The 23,636-nt window shown below is 37.4% G+C and overlaps 4 protein-coding genes and 1 gene segment (V, D, J or C); 4 read left to right on the top strand and 1 right to left on the bottom strand.

Annotated features, from left to right (window-relative positions):
* LOC121523649 overlaps nt 1–23,636 on the bottom strand; it is an 820,099-nt gene that overhangs the window by 726,278 nt on the left and 70,185 nt on the right.
* The window catches only part of LOC121523651 (immunoglobulin kappa light chain-like), an 813,481-nt gene that overhangs the window by 721,416 nt on the left and 68,429 nt on the right, over nt 1–23,636 (top strand). The gene's annotated exons all lie outside the window — the stretch shown is intronic.
* LOC121523563 (gastrula zinc finger protein XlCGF57.1-like) lies at nt 3,055–9,402 on the top strand. Its single transcript, XM_041808492.1, has 2 exons — nt 3,055–3,184; nt 7,614–9,402. The coding sequence occupies exons 1-2, from the start codon at nt 3,160–3,162 to the stop codon at nt 9,197–9,199; spliced, it is 1,611 nt and encodes a 536-aa protein (XP_041664426.1). The 5' UTR covers nt 3,055–3,159; the 3' UTR covers nt 9,200–9,402.
* LOC121523567 (gastrula zinc finger protein XlCGF57.1-like) lies at nt 12,061–15,424 on the top strand. Its single transcript, XM_041808497.1, has 2 exons — nt 12,061–12,195; nt 12,785–15,424. Exons 1-2 carry the CDS (start codon nt 12,171–12,173, stop codon nt 14,347–14,349), a joined length of 1,590 nt encoding a protein of 529 aa, XP_041664431.1. The 5' UTR covers nt 12,061–12,170; the 3' UTR covers nt 14,350–15,424.
* LOC121523600 (zinc finger protein 771-like) lies at nt 16,858–22,061 on the top strand. The gene is made up of 2 exons (XM_041808534.1): nt 16,858–16,983; nt 20,592–22,061. The coding sequence occupies exons 1-2, from the start codon at nt 16,950–16,952 to the stop codon at nt 21,908–21,910; spliced, it is 1,353 nt and encodes a 450-aa protein (XP_041664468.1). The 5' UTR covers nt 16,858–16,949; the 3' UTR covers nt 21,911–22,061.

Here is a 23,636-nt window from a genome sequence, read left to right as displayed (position 1 = left end):
TGAGTGTGGCAAAAGTTTTAGATATTCAAGTCATCTGAAAGTTCACTTGAGAACTCACACAGGAGAGAAACCCTTCAGCTGCCCTGAGTGTGGCAAAAGTTACAGCCATAAAAGTAATCTGACAGATCATGTGAAGACTCACACAGGAGAGAAAAACTTTGGCTGCTCTGAGTGTGGTAAAAAATTTCAGTTTCGACGTACTCTGACAATACACCAGAGAATTCACACAGGAGATAAACCTTTCAGTTGCCCTATGTGTGGTAAAAAATTTACCCGCAAGGAAGACTTGACCCAACATATGTTTGTTCACACAGAGGAAAAACAATTTGGTTGCTCTGTGTGTGGTAAAAAATTTCAGTTTAAACGACATATGAAGCAACATGAGAAAAGTCACATGGTAGAGAAACACTTCAGCTGCTGTGAGTGTGGTAAAGGTTTTAGTCGTAAAGAAAGTCTGTCCCAACATATCCGGATTCATACAGGTGAGAAACCCTTTAGTTGCTCTCAGTGCGGTAAAGGATTTGCACATAGAGGTGCTATAGCCCAACACATGTTAATCCACAATAGAGAAAAACACTTAAATTGCTCCAAGTGTGGTAAAGGATTTACGTGTCAAGAAACACTTATTCGACACATGTGCTCATAAAACGAAGAGACTCATCAGCTGATCTCTGTGTCAGAGGGATTGGTCATAGACGGAATTTGAAAAAATATCAGGCAGGTTGGGGTTTTGGATATATACATGGAAAGCAACTCAATTCCCTGGTCTTAATAGGTAACTGGACTTCTCTCCTTTGTGTTGCTTATCTTGTTGTCCATAGTTTTAAAGGCTTCTTAGAGCATTCATCTGTCACTATTTTCATATTATTGTATTTAATCTACTTTGGTATTGTGTAGTTTTTGCTGCTTGCTTCACATTTTTTGAGGTATAACTTTTTTGCTTTATCGTGAATTACTAATGATCATGTAACCTGTGGAGAAACTTCAACCTCCTGAGACCCTGCATGTACAAATCAGGAGGTTACATTTTGTCTTTCCTACGACAAAGTGGTAATTCCTGCTATTAGATTTTTTTTTAGATAATTGTCTAAAATGTCCATTAAAGCTTGAATGATTTACTTGGAAATATCTGAAGAATTTGCTATAAAATTTTACAATTTTCATAAAATTTAAGGGAATTTTTGGAGGATATTTTAGGGAATTTGTTTGGAAATTTTTAAGTATGTTCATGGAAATTTGTGGGATATGCTTGTATCTTTTGGACAGTTTCATTTGATTTTTTATGGGAAATTGTCTTCTAAACTTGTGTCTAAAGACTGTAACAAACTGAAGTGCTGCCCTGAGTGTGGCAAAGGATTCAGATATACAGGTCATCTGGCAGGTCACATGAGGACTCACACAGGAGAAAAACCCTTCAGCTGCAGTCAGTGTGGCAAAAAATTACAGCAATAAAAGTAATCTGACTGATCATTTGAAGACTCATACAAATTAGAAACCTGTAAGCTGCCCAGAGTGTGGTAAAAGATTTAAATTAAACTGTCATCTGAAAATACACCTGAGAATTCACACAGGTGATAAACCTTTCAGTTGCTCTGTGTGTAGTAAAGGGCTTATCTGTAAAGAAAACTTGACTCAGCATGTGTCCGTCCACACAAGAGAAAAAATATATATATATTCTGAATGTTGTAAAAAAAAATCTGCTTTATGGCAACTTTGAGTCAACATAAGAGAAGCCACATTGTCTAGAAACCCTTCATTTGTGACTGGTAAAGCTTTCAGTCTTGCAAAATATCTGAACCATCACATTTGCATTCCCACAGGCTTTTCTAGCAAAAATATTTGGCCTGTCCAAAATTCCCCCAAGAATCAGAATCCACAACAGTTAAAGCCACAGACACAGAAACAGTTCTTTCTGAGAAGGAGAGAAATTTCTGAGCAGGGCTGCTTTTAGACAGGCATGTTTGGGGACCTCTGAGACCAACATAAAATTTTTTTAAAGGGTTAAAATACCCGAATTTAAAAAAACAGAAAAAAAAAAAAAAAAAGCTTAAAGGAGAGGCAGCAACAGGGCAGAAATAGAGGATTGTGGTAGATCAAAAGGAGTCAGGAGCTCAGTGGCAGAGGGACATTTACAACCAGAGATTGAGGTTATTGCAGAGGACTTTTCTGAACCCTAGACTGAAGACTTTCATGATGATGCCAAGAGAACTAAAGGGAATTGGTAAGTTTTACTGACCTGAATCCTGAACATAAAAAAAGCATCCCCTTTACATCTCCATATCCCTGCATGTTGTATTAAGCTGGATTTATAGAAATTCATTTGATAAGTGACTTTGGTCTTTGGATTACTGTGTGCAGTGGATGAGAGATTAGTTTTATTGTAGAGAAACTGATATAACAACATAAATGAGATTTTTTTTAATCAATATGATTTGAAATTAGACTGGAAATATGATAAACACACGCTGTCAAAAATAAAGTTTTGAATAAATTAAAAATAAAAAATAAAAATAGAAAACAACAACAACATGGGGAGGGAACCAGCAGAGCCCCTGCTGAGGTTTGGGCTGTGTTTCAGTAGGCTCAGTGACATCTTATTTATTTTCACTTTGTATCTAGCTCAAATCATCTCCACTGAATTGCTATTTTCAATTTCACAGAGCATTATTACAGGCAAAAAAACAAACATACAAACACAAATCAAATGCTAATATCAGATAATAGAGTAATCCTTAATTTTTCTCCAAGGTGATGATGCTGGTAAGGAGCACCAAATTGTAATCTCGCCTGGGCACCACAATGGGTCGCTCCAGTACCTTGGAACAGTGATTCTCAAATGGTGGGTTGAGCCATGGTGGGGAAAAGGTCAAAAAGGAAATCCATTACATTTTAGATATTTTTTGCTCTGTCTCCTGGTTCTGACACGTGCCTTGTACTTTCTTAGGTCCAAACTACACTATTTAAATTGAATAAATCTGTATCACGAGCTCTACCATTATTCTGAAGGTCGGACGATTGTTGTTTTCGTTTCCGGGTCATACAGAGTATTTCTGGTCGGGAAATTAGTACGTCTTGAAGACCCACCATTCTGTCACCAATCATTGAAAACTAATCAGAGTTGATTTTTCTTTCCGTCTTTGGCTCTTGGATGCGTCTGACATGTCTGAAGTTCAGGGTCTTTCAGGTTTGTTTTCTTTCTTCTTCTGGAAACGTGTTTACTATTTCAGATTAGCCTTTAGCTAGCCTTCACACCCACACAGCCCAGCGTTGGCTACAGCTATCTACTAGTTATATATTTATTTTGAGAATATAAAGGATCCATTGAGGATGGCTTACAGTGGAAGCTATTTTCTCTCTTTTGGATCATTCTTGATTATCCTTGATCCCCTCTTCTTTATCTTTCGTGCCGGAATGCCATCTAACTCGTCAAAAATGTAACTTTAGTGTTTGATTTCAGATTGTATTAGCTGTGGTGACAGGCTGCTAACTAGCGGACAGGCTACTGATGCCTTCGTTGATCTAAGTGAGTTTGAAATTATGAAGAGCGTGTTCATAAAGTGTAGACACTTTACGGATCTGAGCCATGTTACAGATGGTAGTTAGGCTAGTCAAAACAGTGACGAAATCAGCCCACCCTGTATAGCGTACCTTTTTGACATTTGTTTCAACAAAGAAAGTCCTTTTTTTTCTCCCACTGTCACTTACATTCTCATTTTCAAACCAGAAATTCCACTAGTTGTTAGAATATGTGCACTATTAATTTGCCTAGGTCTTAAATGCTCTTGCATTGTTTTGATGTTTTATTTGGTGATGTAATCTGTGTAAATTGTCCTGCACAGCACGTTGGTACAAACCTGGTTGTTTTGAAAGTGCTCTTTCAATACAGTTGACCTTGAATATATATATTATATACCTTGATATAAAATTATAAGGCTTTAATTTAATCTATTACTCCTTGATTGGTCCTTAAATGTATTATTGTTTGGAAATTTGGGGACCTACCTCTAACATGACAACTCATTCAATAGCACTGCTGCAATAAAAGAGACAATCTCTATTATTATTATTATTATTGTTATTATAATTATTATTATTTATTGCGTGATTTGGCGAAAGTGTGCAATTTCAATTATACTGGACAATATTGTGATTTCAATAACAATTTAAAACATAAATAGTGTATATAGTCTACTTGCTTGATTGTTAATGAAAATGTAGAGGATATTGATAGTTTTAAAGTGTGTACTTCTCAAATCAAAAATATAAATATACTAAGTACCATTTAAAAAGTACTAAACCTTAAGTTTTTGCAGCATTTCTTAAGATTGACTTTTTTTTTTCTTAGTTTTTCCTTTGTTGAAAGTAAAGGTATTTCTACAAAGTTTAACAGCAGCACTTTTAAACTTCAGTGCCTTTATTTTGGCAGTTTTGCAATTGTTTCAAGTACTACTAATACAAAAATAACTGCAGCCTCTTATGTGATTATGTAATTGCAAACCCTGACTATGCAATGACTAGTTGTGCAGCACTAAAATTAATGACTTGCTTTACTACAAAATATTGAAATAATATTTAGAGCAAAATCAAAGACTCCCTGAATCTGCATGGGAGTTCTTTTCAATTTAGGAGAGCTGATATTTCAGAGGTGTTTGGAAAATCTATGTACTAATAGCTTATTATATATATATGAAAAGGCAACGTGTTGCCTTTTTCTATTGTTGTGTCTATACTGTGTACAGTTTTTGGATTTTGTGTGATGACTGAATAAAAAAGAATATTATTACAATGTTACAATGTTACAATGTCATTTAGCAGACGCTTTTCTCCAAAGCGACGTACATTTGAGAGCAAGAACAACACAAGCAATGATCTAGACAAGAAGAAACAACATCAGTAAGTGCCATCAAGTGCTTCAGGTCCAATTGGACGCAAGTGCTGCCGTGTAGAGTTTAAGGCAGAGTACCTAAAATATACGTTGTTTATGTAGTTGTTTTTTTTTTTGTTTTTTTTTTTTGTTTGTTTTTTGTTTTTGTTTTTATGTTTTTTTTTTTGTTATTAGACAGCAACAATGAATCAAGGAAAATGTGGGATCACTAATCGCCATTCATTAGACTTCACAACAACTATTTACCAAGTACCAAGTGCTGGATCATTCCCAAAGAGCTGGGCAAAGAAATCCCAGAAGTAGAGCAGGACAGTGCGAGCTAACTATAGTTGGGAAACTCATTCAACCACTGGGGGCAGCAGTGGAGAATAATCTGGCTGAGACTCAATCTACTACTGGGGACAACAGTAGAGAATTGCCTAGCTAAGTGCAAAGTGTTCTCTGAAGAGCTGGGTCTTTAGCCTTCTCTTGAAAGTAGACAGGGAGTCTGTAGATCGAATGGAGTTGGGTAATTCATTCCACCATTTAGGGACAACAGAGGAGAAGAGTCGAGCTAGTGACTTAGGAGCATGATGTGCTGGAAGTACCAGGTGCCTTTCGCTGGCTGAGCGTAGTGGGCAAGAAGGGGTGTAGACCTGGATGAGGGACTCCAGGTAAACAGGAGCAGTTTTAGTTACTGCTTTGTAAGCAATGATTAGAGTTTTGAATTTAATGCGAGCTGCAACTGGAAGCCAGTGTAGAGAGATTAAAAGAGGCGTGACATGCGCTCTCTTGGGTTGGTTGAAGACCAGACGTGCTGCTGCGTTCTGGATCAACTGTAGAGGTATAACTGTGCATGCAGGTAGGCCTGCCAGTAATGAGTTACAGTAGTCAATACGTGATATTATAAGAGCCTGTACCAGGAGTTGTGTAGCATGCTCTGTCAAGTAGGGTCTGATCCTCTTGATGTTGTAGAGGGCGAAACGGCAGGACCGAGCAATCGAGGCCACATGGAGCTTGAAGGTTAGCTGGTCATCAATCATGACACCCAGATTCCGGGCTGACTTAGTGGGCAAGAGATTATTTGATCTAAGCTGGATACTGATCTGCGGTTCCATAGTGGGACTGGCTGGGATGATAATGAGCTCCGTTTTGGGCAGGTTGAGCTGAAGGTGACGTTCCCTCATCCATTTAGAAATATCAACAAGGCAGGATGAGATCCGAGCTGAGACAGTTGTGTCATCTGGTGGAAAGGACAGGAATAGCTGTGTGTCGTCTGCATAGCAGTGATAAGAAAAGCCATGGGAGCGGATGATTGCACCAAGTGAGGTGGTGTATATTGAGAAAAGTAGGGGACCAAGCACAGACCCTTGAGGCACCCCTGTTGATAAGCCATGCAGTTTAGACACTCCTCCCTTCCATGATACTCTAAAAGATCTCCCTGTGAGGTAGGACTTAAACCACTGTAGGGCAGATCCTGAGATACTAAGTGAAGAGAGTGTGGAGAGGAGGATTTGGTGGTTTACTGTGTCAAAGGCAGCAGACAGATCCAGCAGTAGGAGAACTGAGGACTGACCAGCTGCTCTGGCAAGTGATTCCGTTACAGAAAAAAGTGCAGTTTCAGTAGAGTTGCCCCGCATAAAGCCAGACTGATTCTGATCAAGTAGATAATTGTTCTGCAAGTGTTCTGAGAGCTGGTTGAAGACTGTGCGCTCCAGTATTTTTGATAGGAATGGGAGAAGTGAGACCGGCCTGTAATTTTCAACCAGGGCTGGGTTGAGAGTGGGTTTTTTGAGCAGTGGTGTAACCCGCGCTTGCTTGAAAGCAGCTGGGAAAACACATGTGGACAGAGAGGAGTTAATGATACAACTCACAGCAGGGCTGATTGTGGGCTCAATCGCCTGCAAGAGATGTGATGGTATCGGATCGAGGGGACAGGTTGTGGGCTTAGAGTCAAGCAGAAGCCTGGTGACCTCGCTCTCACTTAGTGGAGAGAATGAGCTAAGTGATGCATCACTAGCTGGTGGCAGAAAACTGAGTTGGACAGGCTCAGAGAATTGGTTGCTGATGGTAGAAACCTTGTCAGTGAAGTAGGAGGCGAACATGTCTGGAGTCAACATACTGGAGGGTTGTGGGTTTGAAGGAGAGAGGAGCGAGTTAAAAGCAGAGAAGAGTTTGCGTGCATCAGTGGCAGCACAGATTTTTGATTGATAGAACGCCTTCTTAGCAGATTTTAGAGCAGAGGTAAAACAGGACAGTTTTTGCTGATAGGCACTCAAGTCAGTGGTTTGTTTTGATTTACGCCATTTTCTCTCTGCCGCTCTGAGCCCTGCCCTTTGGGTTCTGATGACCTCAGTGAGCCAGGGACAAGGTGGAGTATTTCGAATAGGCTTAGACACCAGAGGGCAGAGTTTGTCCAGAGAGGAGGTCAGTGAGGAGCAGAATGTGTCTGTGGCCTCGTTAACAGTGAGTGTGAAGGACTCGTTACATGAGGCTAGTGCAGCTGAGACCTCGTCAGACAGCTGTGTTGGGTCAAGTGACTGAAGGTTTCTGCGGTATGATCTTAATTGAGTAGTAGATTGTTGAAGTTCAGGTAAGCCAAGTGAGAACTGAATGAAGTAGTGGTCAGAGAGGTGAAGTGGTGTTACACTCAAATTAGCCGTGGAGCAATTGCGAGTTAGAATCATTGAAACTCAATTGGTTTAATATTAACCTATAGATTACCTTGATGTTCCTTTTTGTCTTTTAGTGCTTCCTACTGATGTTCGGCATGTGTCTGTGGGTGAAGAGCAGCAGGTTTGGAGCTCCTGCCTGGACCAGGAGGAAACTAAGCCTCCACACATCAAAGAGGAACAGGAGGAACTGTGGATTGGTCAGGATGAAGAAAAGCTTCAAGACCAGGAGAACATTGATATTCAGTTCCCATTTAGTTATATTTCTGTGAAGACTGAAGATGATGAAGAGAAACCTCAGTCAATACAACAACATGAAATAAAAGCTGAACAGATGGAAACAGGAGCTGATAGAGAGGACTATGAAGGATCAGAGCAAGCCAGGAGCTCAGATCCAAAGAGACATTTACATCCAGTGATTGAGGTCAAGATTGAAGACTCTTCTGAACCTGAGGCTGTAGGCAGTAACAATGTGAAGTGCACAGTAATGTATCAGTCAGGTCTAAGCTCTGTGGAAAGACTTCGAGATCAGGGACAAAAGACCAATGAGAAACTGAATAGCTGTTCTGATTGTGGTAAAATATTCAAAAAGAAAAGGAATCTAATGACACACATGATAATTCACACAAAGGATACAATCCTGGACTGCTCTAAGTGTGATGAAAGATTTAACCTTAAAGCACATCTGGAACAACATATGAGAATTCACGTGGTGGCAAAACCCATCAGCTGCCCAGAGTGTGACAAAAGATTTAGACATAAAGGTCATCTAACAGACCATTTAAGGACACATACAGGAGAGAAACCCTTCAGTTGCTCTGAGTGTGGCAAAAGGTTTAGTCGGAAGGAAAATCTTACACAACATATGTTCATTCACACCAGAGAGAAACCCTTTGATTGCTCTGAGTGTGGCAAAAAATTCAACCTTAAAGGACATCTGAGACAACATATGAGAATACACATGCTTGAGAAACCTTTCTGCTGCTCTGAGTGTGGTAAAGCTTTTACTTGTAAAGAAAATCTGACCCAACACATGCATGTTCATATGGGAGAGAAACCCTTTAACTGCTCTATGTGCGGTAATGGATTTACACGTAAAGAAACTCTAACCCAACACATGTTCATTCATACAAAAGAGAAACCCTTCAGTTGCTCTGAGTGTGATAAACGGTTTAACCGTAAAGGAAATCTAATCCAACATATGCTCATTCACACAAAAGAGAAACCCCTTAGTTGCTCTGAGTGTAGCAAAAGATTTGCCTTTAAAAGATCTCTGAAAAAACATATGATGTTTCACACTGGAGAGAAACCCTTTGGTTGCTCTGAGTGCTCTAAAAGTTTTAATGACAAAGCAAATTTGAGTAAACACATGAGAATTCATACAGGAGAAAAACCCTTAAGCTGCAGTTCTTGTGACCAAAGATTCTCATGGTATTGTCAATTAAGAAGACACAAGTGTGTTAGTTTTTCTTCAGAGCTATTAAAAAAACAAATAAAGAAAAAAAGAAAGACAGTAGCAGGAGCTGATGTAGGCTATTGTGGAGGATCAGAAGGAAGCAGGAACTCAGATCCAGACAGACATGCACAACCAGAGATTGAGGTTACCATAGAGGACCTGTCTGGACCGGAAACTGAAGATTTTCATGGTTATGAAGATTCCTAGAGAAAAAGAGGGCATCAATCAGTTTTATGAGAGAGTAGATATTTCCAGTCAGAGTTATGGAATGTTATACTGTTGAAATACAATTAATCAGTATAACTCAGCTCTACTAAATATGGAAGCAGTTTCAGTTAGGGGTTTCCTTTTAAAAAGTCACACAGGAGTGAAAGGATTATCTCTATATTTTTGAATTAGGGTATGTGGACAGTTGGTGTTACTTGCAAAACAATAATTTACTACCTTTTCAAACATAATGGTTGAATTATTTTTCTGGAGACTAATTTAAAAAAAAATCATAATGGCGAATCCTCAGTTAGGCATACTGAAAACCATTACTACATATGTATGTATTGTTCTCATTAATCAGAAATGATTTTTTAACCCTGACCCAGTCAACATGAATAAGAAACATATGTAACTTTGAAAAAAAAAAAAAAAAAAATATAGCCCGTAATTATATATTGTCTGGAAATGATGGTGGCATACCTGGATGTAGCCGCTTTTGGCTCCCTGATATGGTGTTGTTTGATTGTGTGTGCGGTGTTAATGGTGTGAGTAAGGACATGTAATCAAGCAAGACAGATTTACACTCAAGCATCCTGTTGATGTGTTCTGATGGGATTACATAAGAATATAATTTGTAAATCAAACATAACAGGAGAGGAAGAAACACTTGTACACTGAAAAAAGTAAAACATTGGTTGAACTTTAAAAAAATGAAGTAATCAATCACACGAAACATTTTGAATTGAATCAATTTTTTTTTTTTTAATTAGGTAAAAGTAAATTTTTTAAGTTCATAGAACCTGTGTTTAAAGGTTAAGCAAACCTAATTATTTTAGATTGTCCTAAACCCTGGATGCCTGTGCTGGAGTGCAGAGAGAGAGAGCAACTCAGAAAGTGGCGGCTGCTGTTGCATCCACAGTTTAGCGTTTTGTGAAACCACTCAGAACCTACGGGATGTTGCTACGAATGTACATGCGCACAGCAGGCTCAATGCAATAAAAACACTGGTGAGCTGTGGTGAGGTACGGTTCATAGATAAACTGATTGAGTTTGACAATCTCTCATGCAGTGAGCATGAGCAGCTACAGTTTATTTTTAACAGTAACACACACACACACTTACACATACATACAGGGTAGTCTGCACCATTATCCCCCTCACTCATGGTGTGACACTTGAAACAAACACCTTCCCCCTCAAAACATGAACCAACAATCAAATCATGCACCATTAAAACCCCACAGTGAAACATGAACATTATAGAACATCAGAAGAGTGAATTACCTTATACCAAACAATCCCAGCAGTCCCAGCTCCAGGTGACTGCTTCCTGGATCGCCACAATACATTGATCCAATGACAGAATTTAATTTGGTGTCCAGCTGCCAGTTTAAATAAAAAATATAGGTTCAACCATTAAGATAATTCAGAAGGTTTAGATTTAATGAACAAATCAATAATTTTAGGCTGTTATAAACGGAAAATTACATCAATCCAACAACAGCATTGTTTCACTTTTTTCAGTATATGTTTTCTTCCATATAACCAAAACTGTTCTCACTCTTTGTAACCAGCCCTGAGCCTCACTGTAACACTAATTACAAAGAAATGTCTTATTATTGACGAAATGGGTAGTACTGATAACTGTGTTGACAATTTCCAGTTTTTCACAATTGCTAAAATAAATAAATAAACTCATTTATTGGATTCAATCTCGCTCTCTAAAACACATTTTCCATTGTGACCTATGATGCAGAATGGTCGCCAATGGTGGCAGAAGATAGGCACAATTTAAGCATAGTTGTCACCGTTCAGTCAAAACTGAAAACAGTTGGGTCTAATATGTTGAACCAATTTAGACCAGATCGGAGGGAAAAAGTAAGTTAAAGTTGAACAAGTCTAGAAACAATTTGAGTCTTTTAATTTGTTCATCCTCAAACCTTAAGTGGTGTTTTTAAGACTGAATATTTAGGTCTGAACTCCATTTAGATATCAGCATCAGCTAGATTTATTTTGTAAATATCAGCAAAAATCCAGTATTGTGCATCTCTATAATTTAAGGTGAAATTCAAGTAACTGAAAGACTTTTTTTTTTTTTTCTCACAGAACTAAAATGAGGGACACTGGTTATAAAAATCGCCCAGTGCTATGCAGTATGTAAACTGTAAACTATGACTGAGTTACCACGGGGAAAAACTAACAAAAAATTAAAAAAAAACAAAAGTATAACAAAGATTCTTACACGCTGTTTTCTGATCTTGCAAATTCAGCAGTGCCCCAACATTTTGGTACTCAGACCTTCACCTGGTTGTTTGCTATAATGAATCAACATGTCTTCTGATTAATGTACTGTTTTGAAGCAACATGGCAAACATTGGAAATATGCTGAAATGATTCGTGTTTTCTTTGTTTATATCTCTCTTTTTCGTCTCTCCAGGTGTGCAGAAGGTTTTGTCTTTTAAATACTTACTTTGAAAATTCAACTGACTGAATTACTAGTGAACTACTGATTTTTTTCCTGGAGCAATTATTGACCACAGTGTTTTCTATTTTGCCCTGTAGTGTTTAATGACTGCTCCTTAGAGTTTGACTTTTGACTGATGTGTTTATGATGTAAGAACAGTTTGATTTTAAGAACAGTTAAGACTGTTTTGACCACAGAATCAGAGGTTTTGTAAAATTAGCTGGAAAAATGAGTCTTGTGTAAAGCGTTTAGAGAAAAGGAAGTACGTAATTGAGAAATCTATTTAATCAGCTGTGGAAAAACTGTAATTAATAGGTGTTAGCGGTTAGATGTTTTAAACTAAAGTTTTATTCTGAAGGCTAGAAACTGGTGTTTTTGTTTCCGGTCGAGAAGGCTCTTAACCGCCTGGCACGGTTAGCACGTTTGTGTGATCCAGCGTCTTTCAGATGATCTTAGAATTAGTTGGCTTTTCTTTTCCTTCTTTGACTCTAGTAGGTGTGAAAAATGTCCGGGTTTCAGGATGTTTCAGGTTCGTTTTATTTCTTCTTCTGTAAACTTCTTAATTGGAAAACGTTTCAGGGAGCTCAGCCTTAAGCTCCTGCTTGTTATTATAAACTTGTTTTCTGGATTTAACGAGTTATTGCAGGAAATCTTACAAACCCTCACTATTAAATATTTTTTGTTTGGAATGTCCCTGGAGTTGGTAAAAAATAAAACTTTAAGTGATTCCAAAGAAAGTGCTAGCTTAGCTGACAGACTGCTAATTAGCTAACAGGCTATTTCCCTGGATAGTTCCCTTTGATGATCTTAATAAACTCGTATGGTTATGGAGTACTTGATTATTTGATATTAACACATTGTGAATTTAAGCCATGTGAAACGTTATTATAAGCTGAAGTCACTGGTTGAACTTGATTTTGGTAGCTGTGACTTACTGTGGCATATCTGCTGTCTCTTACGGCCTGCTAGGAAAAAAGGGCAGATCTGGCAGCTTGGCATGTGCATAGATGGTCTCTTATTATCCAGGTTGAGAAGATTTACTTTCACAGGGAGCTAAAAATGCAAGTTTGGTTTTAGAATAGTCCACAACTCCTTTGATAGATCTCCCTGTATTTCAGTGCTGCCCACTGATGTCCAGAAGCCATTGGTGAATAAAGAAGAGCCTTCTGAGCTGCAGGGATGGAGCCCCAGCCTCGATCTTGAGGACACTAAGCCCTCACACATTAAAGAGGAACAAGAGGAAGTGTGGATCAGTGAGGACGGAAAGCATCTTCAAGGGCAAGAGGAGCCTAATAATAAGTTTCCATTCAGTCTTGTTCTTGAGAAAACTGAAGATGATGAAGAGAAACCTCAGCCCTCACAGCTTCATCAAATAAAAACTGAACAGATGGAAACAGAAGCTAATGAAGAGGACTTTGGGGAATCAGAACAAGCCAGAAGCTCAGATCCAGAGAGTCATTTACATCCAGAGATTGAGGTCAAGATTGAAGACTCTTCTGAACCTGACGCTGAAGACAGTGATCATATGAAGTGCCCAACAATGTATCATTTAGGTTTAGACTCCATGGAAAGAGTTAAAGATCAGGGACCAAAGACAGATGATAAATTGCATTGCTGCTCTGAGTGTGGTAAAATATTCAAAAATGAAGTAAATCTAACTGGACACATGAGAATTCATACAAGGAAGAAACCCTTGGACTATGCTAAGGGTGGTGGAAGCTCTAGCATTGAAGTGAATTTGCCACAACATATAAGTCACATGGTTGAGAAATCTTTCAGCTGCACTGAGTGTGGCAAAAGATACAGCCATAAAAGTCGTCTGACATATCATCTGAGGAGTCACACAGGAGAGAAACCATTCAGCTGCCCTGAGTGTGGCAAACAATTTAGATGTAAACGCAATCTGACAGAACATTTAAGAATTCACACGGGAGAGATACCCTTCAGTTGCTCTGTGTGTGGGAAAGGGTTTATCCGCAAGGAAAACTTGACCCAACATATGTTCATTCACACAAGAGAAAAATCTTTTGGTTGTTCTGAGTGTGGTAAAAAATTCCGCCTTAAAGGACATTTGAGACAGCATGTTAAAATTCATGTAATAGAGAAAACCTTCAGCTGCTCTGAGTGTGGTAAATGTTTTAATTGTAAAGAATATCTGACCCAACATATGCGCATCCATACAGGAGAGAAACCCCTAAGTTGCTTTGAATGTGGTAAAAGATTTGCCTGGATAGGGTGTCTGAAAAAACATATGATAACTCATGCTGGAGTGAAACCCTTTAGTTGCTCTGAATGCACTAAAAGTTTTAAAGATAAAGAAACCTTGAACAAACACATGAGAGTTCATACAGGAGAAAAACCCTTAAGCTGCATTTCTTGTGGCCAAAAATTCTCATGGCATGCTCAGTTAAAAAGACACAAGTGTGTTGATGGTCATTCTTCAGAGCAGTTAAAGGGGCTACCAGAGCTGAAAAGGAGGACAGAGACAGGAGCCAATAAAGAAGATTGTGGAGGATCAGAAGGGGCCAGGTTTTCAAATACAGGCAGAGATTTACAACCAGAGATTGAGGTTATGTTAGAGGACTTTTCTGAACCTGAAACTGAAGACTTTCATGATGATTCCTTGAGAACAAGAGACCGTCTGTCATTTTCACAAGGAAAGATTAGGAAATTTCAGTCGTAGCTATAAACTGTAATACTGATGACTAACCAGTTTAACTGTTGTGGTAACAGTTTTAGCTGGATTTACATTTGAAAAGTCACACAAGAAGCAAACCATGATTTTTAGGACATTTTTAAAATAGTTTTTATTTGACCTTTATTTTACCAGGAAAAAAACCTAATTTGGATTAAAAATCTCCTTTTCGAGAGTGTCCTGGCCTAGATATAAAACAATAAATCAGAAATCTTATGTAACTTTAAAAAGTAAGAGTCTGTTGTTGTTTATGTCACCAAGATAAACCCTCACGCATTTCTTTAAAGCTAATTTGTTTTTCCCCCTTTCTATGGTAACAGTATACCACAATATTACAAAATTCAAAGGGACAATGAGTTGAAATACTTATTTAGGTGCAGCAGCCCCCCTTCTCCCCCTAAAACAAGACTTTGATGTAAAACTCAACTCCATTATGTGTAGGAGATCACAGAAAATGTTTCTATAAGTCTTATGGTGTTCATTTCTTTGTAACTGCAGCTGCAGTTTTTAAGTTTTGTTTCTTTCCTGCTGAGTCAGGTTAAGCTGCTTACCGACAAAACACATTTCCTGATGTTGGCATTAGGTGAAATATAGAAAAACTATATCATGATTTTTATGGCCAGATGATCTTAACTTAACATGATTCTTTTTCTTCTGATTTTAAAGGTTAATTTGTAAGTAACTGACCAATATAAAAAAAAAAAACTCTCATGAAATATTTGTCTTTACAAGTCAAATCTGTTAAAGTTTTTCTTTTTCTTTTTCTTCTGCAACAACCTGTTGGCCACTGCATGAATATTGAAATATCTGCCACTTAGTGTCCTCACCATCAGATAAGGCCTTTTCTGCACCACTTCATACTTGTGATTTGTGTTTCTTCTTTGAATCTATTTTTTGTGTTCACTATGCACATTTTTATATAGTGATATTTATTTTAAAACGTGGAATATAAGCAGAATTCCCACATCTGTAACTTTATACGTGTGGCCTCTGTTCTTGAATTAATTTATACAAAAGCTTCAATTGTAGACTGGTAAAATTGACTAAATTAGCTAATAAAAAACACAACCCAGAATGAGATTAGTTTCTGTGACACATAACCCTAATTTCATTTTTACTGCAGTCTTGATTCATGTTCATAAAGGGGTCAGGATAAAGTTTATTAAATAACATGGGGCGGTAATGTTACGCTCACACTGAAAATGGGAGGAGAGAGATAAAGCTGCAGGCTTAGATCAATTCGAGCAGCAGGCACATAAAATAACTTGAAGATTACAGTGTCTAAAACTCTTTAATAGCGATCAATGTCTGGACCTCACAGATAATGCCTGTGAGGTCCAGAAGTGTGTCTGTCTCCAGAAATTCCAGCTGACACAGTGAGTTTAGTTTCTGTTTAGTCTTACTGAGGGAGATTTTTGTATAATGCTTTATCACTGGGAACAAACCTCAGCTGGGATTACTGACAGTAGTAAACTGCTGCATCTTCAGTCTGTACTCCACTGATGGTCAGAGTGAAGTCAGAGTCTGATCCACTGCCTGAAAAATGTACTTGAAACCCTAATGCTCTAGTGCTAGCAAAATAAATGAGGACTTTGGGAGTTTGTACCTCTCTAATGGTACCAATCTAAAATCTGAGCTACCAGCAACAGAATGTGTAAATTTATACAGACGGGTCAATTGACCCAAAGAGTAGGAGAGTGGGTTCTGGTATTTTCATCCCTGAAGAAAGAGCTGAAAATGGCTGAGGGATTCCAGATCACAAGTCAGTTTACTCTGCAGAGATGATGGTGGTATTGGTTTGTTGAGGGTCAAAAACGAAGTCCCTTTGTCATATGCAGTGGTTTGGCAGCAGTTCTGTTAGCAAATAAAGAATGGAAGTTCAAATCCAGACCAGATTTATTTTGAAATTCATCAAACTTTATACAGACTTCACAGAGCAGGGTGTGAGTTGGGATTTATGTGGGTTCTATCACATATGGATGTGAGGGTAATGAGGAAGCAGACAACTTGGCAATGATTGCAGCATAAAAGGGAACAAAAGAAGTCAGTTGCAGTGTGGGCTGTCTGAATGTATGGGAGTCATGAATGAGACAATAAAATATGGATGGCAAAAAGAAAACAAAAATCTGTCATTAACACCAGAGGAAACTTGAGCTTTGTGGGCTGGATCTTATATAGAGAATCATCCTGATGGGAGATGTGAGTGTGGGAGCACTGAAACAAATCCTTATCAACTACAAGAACTACTCTAACCACAGAAATAAGTTGTTCAGATAATTCAGATCAGCTGGAGAAATTGTCTTTGATACCAGCACTCCACTAAATCTGAAAAGCTGGAGAAAATAAACTTTTGAAAATCCTGCACAGTACTTGAACACAGAAGAAATGTGAATACCTGACAAGTACTTAAATGGCGAACAGTAGAGGGCAGTAACACGCATCTAGCCTGCCCATAGAAGAAGAAGAAAGGAAGTTTTGCTTTCATTTCCGGGTCATGTTCTATGACGGTTCCAATTCGGCGTTTTGAAGGAGAGCAGTAATCTTAGAAAAGTGTTCAGAGTTGTCCTTTTGCCTTCTGTGTTTCTTGGATGTGTGATATGTCCGGGTTTCAGGATCCCCCAGGTTTGTTTTCTTTCTCTTTGCGTAAACATATTTACTGTTAATGTTGGAAGGAGCTGAGCCTTTAGCATCCACACAAAGCACAGCCCGTAGCCAAAGCTAGCTCCTGATAATTCTTATGTTTCTGGATTTAAAGGATCGCTTTCACTTAGGTATTTTTTAGATTCCCATGCTATTACCCACGGCATTAAGAATTATAATTCTCTCCATGTTATTCCGGATTGTCCCTCGAGTTCGTAGAATTTGGACTATAGTGTTTGATTCCAGGGAGACCGTTTGACAGTGTTAGCTGATATGATATTTCCTTATAATTGCCTTTGTTGATCGACTTTTTATGTGGATCTGAGCTTTTTTGATCTGCTCAAACAAACGACTGTCCGTTTTATGTGAGCTAGAGCTATATCTTTTTGAAATTTACTGAAAGTGAAAGTTAAACGGCATTCATCCCCTAGCTATGAATGTGAGTGAAGTGATTCTGCTAAAACACGATAATGGGATACACTGTAAAAAAGAAAAAAAAAAAAAAAAAGTAAAATTTACGGTAAAATACCGGCAGCTGTGGTTGCCAGAAATATACCGTAAAAAAAAAAAAAAAGGTAAGGAAAAAATGTGTTTTCATTTTAGCTCAAACTTATTTTTTACTGTAAATTTCTGTAAAAAGATAAAATATTGTAAATGTTTATACAGGGACTTGCTGTAAAAATAAAAATTCCACTATAACCATATTTACAGTAATTTGCTGGAAAACTTACTGTTATTTGATATGAAAATTACAGCTCTTTTTTCCCCACTTTTTACAGGGATTAGCAGTAAAAATAACAATAATGAAATAAAGCAACAGAAATCCTGTAAACCTAAATGCAATCTATCTCAGTAATAAAAATGTTTAACACTATTTTTTATAACTACTTAAATTTTATGGTAAATTACCAGCAGCTGAGGTTGCCAGAAATTAACCTTAAACATTCAGTGCAAAACACGATATAATTACAGTTGATTTGCGAAGTTTTTACTTTATTTTATACAGAACTTTCCCTGTTGTACAGTAATTTTATTTTTACAGATTCTTCTGTGAATATGAATGTGTATGAGAGCAAAGCCTGTAATTTTAACCAAACACTACTGTAATTTTTTAGGGTAAATCCCCCCTTCTTGAAGATGACAGTATTTTTCCTTTAATTTCACAATCGTCTTTTCATTTTAGCAGTACGATTTTGTAATTATTACATACTGTAATTGTAAAAATCTATGTTTAGTACCGTTGCTTTATTTACAGTAATTCTGTGTATTTTATACAGTAATATATGTTTTATTTTTTACGGTCTTTACTGTTGTTATTTGACAGTCTTTCACCGTATTTTCTATGGACATTTTTTACAGCATAGAATAGTTACTAAAAAGTCATTGTATAAAAGTAAATAACAACAACATTAGTTGTTTGCAGCAATCCAACTCATACTTTGAAACAATCAATATTTCTCAGTATTGTTCTTTTGTTCATCACTACTGGCACTTGCTATCATTTCATCACCCAAAGCTGCTCCAAGGGACCATTGAGTTAAAAATACAACTCAGCTATTATTTTAACTTTTTAACTTTTGGTACTTTTGAACATTAAAACGATGCACATTGCACCATTTAAAATGTGGTATATTAAAATACCAACCCAAGCCTGTGTTATGAGGCATTTTTACATTTGTTGCAACAAAGAAAGTCCACTTCTGTCCCTTAAAGGTCAGTTACTTTCTCACTTGTAAATAAAAAAAAGTCCAAATTTCAGGCTTGATTTGCTTTGTGCTTTTTTTAAGGGGCTGTTCTTGGTGACTTATTTTCTTGTTTATCAAATGGAAGAAAAAATTGTTTTCATTTTGACTATCAGACTTGTCTTAATGTCAGGAAACACTCAGGAAACAGTCAATGACAGGGACATAAATGTTATTTGCTTTGCAGAATGAGTTAATATTAGTAGTCAACCTTTTGTCCTACCCACAGGTGTAACATCCACAAGTCTGTGCTAAATATTAGATTCAAGGGAAACATATTCACATCAGAATCACAAATGTATGTTTTGTAAGTCTGAATGAATTAAAAATTGCCAAAATCTGTATTTTAATACTATTTCATCCCAAGTACATCTCCAACAAAACACAATGAGAACAGCAGACCTCCTGCTGGTATTTTCTCCGTACGTCATCTCCAATTGGAGCAGATCAGTTCAGATCATACAACACCACCCAGAGTTTAAAAAAGCAGAGTAAAGACCAACAACTGCTGTCAAACTTAGACATTAAGAGTAACAGGATATGTTACCTGTTTCTTCAGTTCCTTGGCAAGGAGCAGTGTAATAGTCTAACGAGTGACCATGTCATCTAGTGACTTTACATCAAATGCATCCTAATAAAAGATACTGAATACTCAAAGAGGCCCTTTACTGTGTTTTTCATTGAATACATATCAGCTTAACAGATCTAACTATTACAACCACTGACTCTGTCAGCTGAAAGTCAACCGTTAAAATCATCACTGTTTAAACAGTAACTTTTGCACCATTGTCAACAATGAGGGCTAAAGATTTATTATCAGTTTTCACTAAAAAGTTTCTCATAAATACATTTCAAGCTTAAGCTCATGCATTTATTCTCATTAAATGATTTTGCAATAGCACAAATCTTTTTTTTTTTTTTTTTTTTTTTGGTTTTAGGTCTTTTTTGTGTATTCACGTTATTTTTATTGACTGATACAAATGTAGGGTAAAAATGCATCATCTTGAACTTTTTTGTGCTTATAATAATTTATAGCTCTTTAGGGGCTAGAGAAATTTCTGAGATAATTGAACCTTTATGTTGTAAATTAGGAAGCTTTTTTTTTTTTTTTTTTTTTTTTTAAGATTTGTGCCTGTATTTTGACAGAGTCGGGAACAGGGACAAGAGTGGGGAGAGACATGCCATAAAGGGCCCCAGGCCGTATTAGAACCTGGGCCACCCGTGCATGTGGGGCGTGCCTCAAACCACTAGGCCACCTGTGCCCCTGGGAATCAGTTTAAATTGAAAATCAATTCTGAATCAAATCGAATGAAAAAGTCATTCCAAAGAATCAGTTAATTCAAAATCAGGATATGGTGTCACAACACAGCATGTGATCTTCTGTAAAAAATAAAATAAAAATAATAATAACAAATTGTCTTTTAAATTATTACTGTTATTAAGTGTTTACACCAAAAGTTTTTGATTTCATTTAGATATAAATGATAGAAGTCAAAGGAATGAACCACCTCAATAACCGTAACAACACAGAAGTTTTAATAATCAAATAATTTGCAATTTTATTAACATCAGGTTCATGTGAAACAAATGAATGTTTCTCAATTAGCTGCGTTTTAAGTAATTGACAATTTTCATAATCATTTTTATTAGATCAGGCGATAGTGAACAAGCCAACTCAGGTCAAGTTAACACATATGTTCTTGATAACATTTAAATTACCTCTATACAATTAAAATGTTCAATTATTAAAAATGTGACTTTTAAGTGGGGGAGCTTAAATTGCAAGTTTGATTTAATACGTTTGAAATAATCATACAGCTTCCTTTGATGACTCTCTTTGTATTTCAGTGCTTCCTGGTGATGCTCAGAAGCTGTCAGTAAGTAAAGAAGAACCTCCTGAGCTGCAGGAATGGAGCCCCAGTCTGGTGAAGGAGGACACAGAACCTCCTGTCTTCAAAGAGGAACAGGAGGAATTGTGGATCAGTCAGGATGCAGAGCAGCTTCAAGGACAAGAGGAGGCTGATGTCAAGGTCTCAATTACCCCTGTAACTGTGAAGACTGAAGATGATGATGAAGAGATACCCGAGTCCTTGCAGCTTCATGAAATAAAAACTGAACAGATAGAAACAGGAGGAGATGGAGATTACTGTGGGGGATCAGAAAAAGCAAGGAGCTCAGTTTCAGAGAGACATTTTCACCCAGAGATCGAGGTCATGATTGAAGAGTCCTCTGATTCTGAGGCTGAAGATTGTAACAATGCATATCAGTCAGGTTTAAACTCTGTGGAAAGAGTTAAAGATAAGAGAAGTGTAAAAGCGCATCTGGCAGAACATTTAAATGATCAGGTGGACAAACCTACTTGCCCTGAGTGTGGCAAAACATTTAGAGATAGAGGTAATCTGGCAGATCACTTTAGAACTCACACAGGAGAGAAGCCCTTCAGTTGCTCTGAGTGTGGCAAAAGCTATAGACATAGAAATCATCTGAAAGACCATTTGAGAGCTCACGCAGGAGAGAAACCCTTCAGCTGCCCTCAGTGTGACAAAAGTTTTAGACGTAAACGTCATCTGAGGGATCATTTAAGAATTCACACAGGAGTGAAACCCTTCAGTTGCTTTGAGTGCGGTAAAGAGTTTTACCGCAAGGAAAACTTGACCCAACATATGCGTGTTCATACAAGAGAAAAACCATTTAGTTGCTCTGAGTGCGATAAAAGATTTGCCAATTCAGGATATCTGAAAAAGCATATGTTGATTCACACAGGAGAAACACCCTTTAGCTGTTCTGAGTGCGGTAAAAGCTTTAAGGATAAAGGAAATTTGAATAAACACATGAAAATGCATACAGGAGAAAAACCCTTTATCTGCACTTTTTGTGATCAAAGATTCTTATGGTCCACTCAGTTAAAAAGACACAAGTGTGTTGGTGGTCATCCCTCAGAACCATTTGAAAACCAAACAGAGCTTAAAAGAAGGCCAGAAACAGGGGCTGGTGTAGAGGATGGTGAGGGATCAGAGGAAGCCAGGAATTCAGATCCAGACAGACATTTACAATCAGAGATTGAGGTAATGTTAGAGGACTTTTCAGAACCTGAAACTGGATCCGAGACCATGTATCAGTTTTACACTGAGAGATCAGGAAATTCCAGTCAGAGTTATGAAATGTAATACTGGTGACAAAACATCAACAAGTAGAGCTCAGCTGCTTTAAATATGTAACAGTTTCAACTGGAGTTACCTTCTGCAGGTAGAGAAGCCATAATCTTAATGTCATGCTATATCAATTTAAGAAATGTGTGTAACTTTAGAGAAGTAAGAGCATGTACTTATTTGTTTTGGCTTAAAAGTAACCTTTGTACTGTTTCTACATGAGAAGGTGATGGCATCTTTCGCAGCAGGTGCTGCTGAAAGAAAAACTCTGTGTAAGTGCTCTGAGTTACTCCAACAGACATTTGAACTATTGAAGAAATGTTTATAATTGAATAAATACATCAATCTAATTGTTTGTTTTTTTAAACATCAATCAGGATATGGATTTTCTTTTCTAGGATGGACATCTGAACAACTTTGAGGCTGTAATTGTGTTTATTCTAAAAGAAAATGTTGAGCTCAAAGAACTGGAGATGTAGCTGTGTGTCTCTGGGAAGATGTGGACCTCATTGTCTTTCTGTCTTTTGATTTGATTGAGTTTTCAGATATTTCTTTTCATCAGCTTTGAAGAGATTTTGATAATTTCCTCTATTTAATCATTGTATTTATAATATTGTGACTCCATTTAGATATTTTCAGCTTCAGTGAGAACTAGACATGCTGTTATATGACTTTTGACACGTTCTAAGAAAGTATCTTATCATGAGTCTAGATTTTATTTTTACAAGCCATACCCACTGAACTGAGAATCATGATAAAGACTATTTCAGATCACTTGAATGGGAATATGACTTTGTCTTTGAGCTTTAAATTATTTTTCTCTTTTAGAGTCACCTACCTTGGACATTTATGGATGTCTCATAAAGTTAGCTAATGACACACATGTGTGGAGTAGCGTCTGAGTTTCTTCATCCTCTTTTGTATTGATATTTATACATCCTTATTTAATTCTTTATCTGCATCTATATTAATGTACATGTGTGATCCCTGTAACGAAAGCCCACGAGGCCCCTCAGCAGCTCACCTAGAGAGGGCCTTTATTTCTGTTATTTCTTTTTTCTTCTATTTTTTTCCAGAAAGTACTATAAGTTTGCTCTTCCTCCCTGGCCAATGTGGCTAAATTGAGGGAGAAGAGATGATGAAAGAAAAGAGATAAACTTTGCCTGATTATCAGTTCTGATAGTAGGCTCAGTTTCCAAGTTATAATGTTCTCTCTATCTATTATGTGCAATCTATGAATTGATTAAACAAAAATATATTTTTTTTACCAGTACGGGAATAGATTCTGTCATAACCAGGTTTAGACTTGTGTAGTGTTGGCTGACTGGTAGGGAAACACCTGGATGACAGATGTAATTGTGGGAGCACTGAAATAGCATCATAGCTTGATCCACAGTGCAAGAACTATTCAAGCCAAAACAGAGGTTGTTTAGAGAATTCAGGTCAGCTGGAGAAACTGTCTTTAATGAGAGCACAGTACTAGATCTGGGTAACTGGAGTAAAGTGGAGACAATGATGATGCCTCTGCACAGTGCTGAGCTAGAGACAAATATATAAACCTAATATTTATTTGGGTGACAAACAGTAGAGGGCAGCAATATGTTGTTGATCAAGATCCCTCAGGTTTGTTTTCTTTCTTCTTCTGGAAACCTGTAAATGTTTCAGGGAGCTGAGCATAGTTGGTACTAAAACCTGCAAGTATGTGAGGGGAACAGACCCAACCTTAGTCAAACATGTTTGATTT

This window comes from Cheilinus undulatus, linkage group 16 (assembly GCF_018320785.1).
Source record: "Cheilinus undulatus linkage group 16, ASM1832078v1, whole genome shotgun sequence".
Classification (NCBI taxonomy): domain Eukaryota; kingdom Metazoa; phylum Chordata; class Actinopteri; order Labriformes; family Labridae; genus Cheilinus; species Cheilinus undulatus.
This window is presented reverse-complemented; position numbering and strand designations above follow the sequence as displayed.

Coding starts and splice junctions, on each gene's coding strand:
- LOC121523563 (XM_041808492.1), top strand. CDS start 3,160: ATGTCTGAAGTTCAGGGTCTTTCAG. Junction 3,185..7,613: donor TGAAGTTCAGGGTCTTTCAG/GTTTGTTTTCTT, acceptor TTTGTCTTTTAG/TGCTTCCTACTGATGTTCGG.
- LOC121523567 (XM_041808497.1), top strand. CDS start 12,171: ATGTCCGGGTTTCAGGATGTTTCAG. Junction 12,196..12,784: donor CGGGTTTCAGGATGTTTCAG/GTTCGTTTTATT, acceptor CCTGTATTTCAG/TGCTGCCCACTGATGTCCAG.
- LOC121523600 (XM_041808534.1), top strand. CDS start 16,950: ATGTGTGATATGTCCGGGTTTCAGGATCCCCCAG. Junction 16,984..20,591: donor CGGGTTTCAGGATCCCCCAG/GTTTGTTTTCTT, acceptor TTTGTATTTCAG/TGCTTCCTGGTGATGCTCAG.